General features: G+C 44.5%; 1 protein-coding gene across 1 annotated transcript; it reads right to left on the bottom strand.

Moving 5' to 3' along the window:
* Positions 1-1,848: 1,848 nt before the first annotated feature.
* On the bottom strand, positions 1,849-2,442 carry LOC141685175 (uncharacterized). Its single transcript, XM_074490293.1, has one exon. It carries the CDS (start codon positions 2,440-2,442, stop codon positions 1,849-1,851), a length of 594 nt encoding a protein of 197 aa, XP_074346394.1.
* Positions 2,443-2,755: the final 313 nt, after the last annotated feature.

Here is a 2,755-nt window from a genome sequence, read left to right as displayed (position 1 = left end):
TAGCAATTTTAATAAAATGAATTGTATCTTTGGCTTTATTGTTTGCCTTAACAATCGTAATAAAATGAATCTTAATCACATCTTCGGCTTTTTCATTCGCCTAGCGATTTTAATACCTTACTACCTCTTATGGCCCCGAGTGTTACAGGCCGAAGGTGGCTTCGGGTTGTTAAGACTTTTAAAAGCTTCTATTGGCGAAGGAAGGGCTGGTCTTCTTTGGGATTGCCCCTAGACCAAATATTCGTCTTCCTTCTTTATTATTTTTAAAAAATAATTTAAGGGCAAAGGAGAAGGTCTTATCTCAGGATCGCCCCTAAAGACTTTTCCTTCATCCTGACCGTGGATCTATTGCAAATTAAATAATAGAGGTGGAGCGAAGAATGTTTGATTTTAGTGGGATTGCCCCTAGATTCTTATCCATTCATTCTTCGTTCGTAAATAGAACAAATGTGTTGGCCGAAGTGTTTATCTTCTTTTCGATCGCCCCTAGATAATACTTCGTCGGCCAAACATTTGGTATTTAATAAAGATAAATTTGACAAAATGCAGTTTCATTTATGATTAAACTTCTTACACTTTTCATATATTGAACTCAAAGTACAAATTGACTTTAAAAGGAAATTTCTTACTGATAAAACATCCGAAGGCGACTGGCGTGCCAGGTGTTTTTAATTGCTTCGCCTGTTAATGTTTCAAGCTTGTATGTTCCTGGGCGAACGACTTCAATCACCTTATAAGGCCCTTCCCAGTTAGGCTGAAGCTTTCCTTGTTTGGTGGGCATATAAGCAGCCAGCTCCCTTAGGACTAGGTCCCCTACTCCGAACGACCTCTTCTTAATATTGGAGTCATAATGCTGGGCAACTTGTAGCAAGTATTTCATGTTCCTTTGGTGGGCAGCTTCTCTTCTTCCTCCAATAAGTCCACGTTCTCTCTTAATCCAAAGCTGTTAGTTTCCATGTTGTAGACCTCATTTCGGTATGATTCCAATCCCACTTCGACTGGAACTAGGGCTTCGGTCCCATAGGCCATTCTGAAAGGAGTTTCTCCTGTAGAAGTCCTAGGGGTCGTTCGATAGGCCCACAAGATCCAAGGGAGTTCTTCTGACCATCTTCCTTTAGCCTCGCCCAGCCTCTTCTTGATACCTCGAAAGATCACTTTGTTTGTTGCTTTGATTGCCCCATTCCCTTGTGGATGGGCGACTAAGCTAAATCTTTGTTCGATTCCGAAGTGGTGCAGGAACTTGCGAAACTTGTTTCCAATAAACTGAGTCCCATTATCAGAGATGCAAATCATCGGAATCCCGAATCGGAGGATAATCTGCTCTAGGAAGAACTTCTTTGCTGCTTCTTCGATTATCGCCGATAATGGTCGGGCTTCGACCCACTTGGTCATGTAGTCGATAGCAATTATGCAGTATCTTGCTTGCTTCGTACTAGTTGGGAGAACGCCAACTATGTCCACGGACCACACAGTGAACATAATGGGACTTAGAACGGAAGTCATTTCTTCTGGGGGTTGCCTCGGAACAGTGGTGAACAACTGGCATTGTACACACTTCTTGGCATACTCGCTGGCATCAGCCTTCAAGGTTGACCAGAAGAATCCCTGGAGAAGGATTTTGAAGGCGAGGGACCGACCAGCCAGATTCTCACCACAAATTCCTTCGTGTACTGCCTCAAGAGCCTGATGTTGTTCTTCGGTGTTTAGGCATCTAAGGAGGGGCTAACTGATTGATCGGCGATACATTCTTCCATTAATGATAGTGTAGCTCGATGCTCTGTACTTTATCTTTAGCGCCTCCCTTCGGTCCGGAGTCCGGAGGTAGAATACCTTTCTCCAGAAAGTACCTCAGAGAGCCATCAAATCGTTCCTCTGGTGTATTTTTAGACAATCTCTCTTTTCGACCGAAGGCGTCTTGGCTTCGGTAAGGTAGATAGAACCAGTTAGGCTCTGTATCTCAGCCGAAGCTAGCCTGGAAAGGGCGTCTTCCCGTTCATTGTTCTCCCTGCCTATTTGACTTAGCTCAAAAGTTTCAAATGACAGGGAATCGTTTTTTACCTTGGTGGCGTAAGCCTTTGTACGGGGGTCTCTTTTCTCATATTCTCTAGAAAAGTGCTTTACAACCAGCATAGAATCGCTAAAGGCCCACAGGTGCTTCGCCTCAAGACTTCGGGCTAACTCCATCCCTGCGAGGAGTGCTTCGTACTCTGCTTCATTATTCATCAGAGGAAAGTCGAATCTTATAGCCTGGCATATCTCGAACCCTTCGGGGCTGGAAAGTATTAAGCCGGACCCACACTTTGTCCCAGCTACCGACCCATCTATAAAGAGTCTCCATTTCCCAGGAGTCCGAATGAGCTGTTCCTCTGGGATAAGATCTTGCGGCCCCGGGAATGTGCATTCGACCACAAAGTCAACCAGAGCTTGGGCCTTGATCGCCATTCTAGGGACATACTCGAGATCAAACTCCCCGAGTTTGATGGACTAGGCTACTATTCTTCTCGAGGCTTCGGGCCTCATTAAAATCTTCTTCAGAGGTTGACTGGTGACAACTTGAATCATTCGGCTTTGGAAGTAATGTTATAATTTTCGGGAGGCCATAACCAACCCATATGTGAATTTTTCGGCATTGAGGTATCTCGTCTCTGCATCCTTGAGGACATGGGACATATAGAATACAGGGTGTTGATTGATTTCATGGTTTTTCACAAGCACCGCCCATAGGGTTATGTCAGACACATCCAGGTAAAGCTGG

The sequence above is a fragment of the Apium graveolens genome, chromosome 9 (genome assembly GCF_009905375.1).
Source record: "Apium graveolens cultivar Ventura chromosome 9, ASM990537v1, whole genome shotgun sequence".
NCBI classification, from domain to species: domain Eukaryota; kingdom Viridiplantae; phylum Streptophyta; class Magnoliopsida; order Apiales; family Apiaceae; genus Apium; species Apium graveolens.
This window is presented reverse-complemented; position numbering and strand designations above follow the sequence as displayed.

Coding starts and splice junctions, on each gene's coding strand:
- LOC141685175 (XM_074490293.1), bottom strand. CDS start 2,442: ATGGCGATCAAGGCCCAAGCTCTGGTTGACTTTGTGGTCGAATGCACA.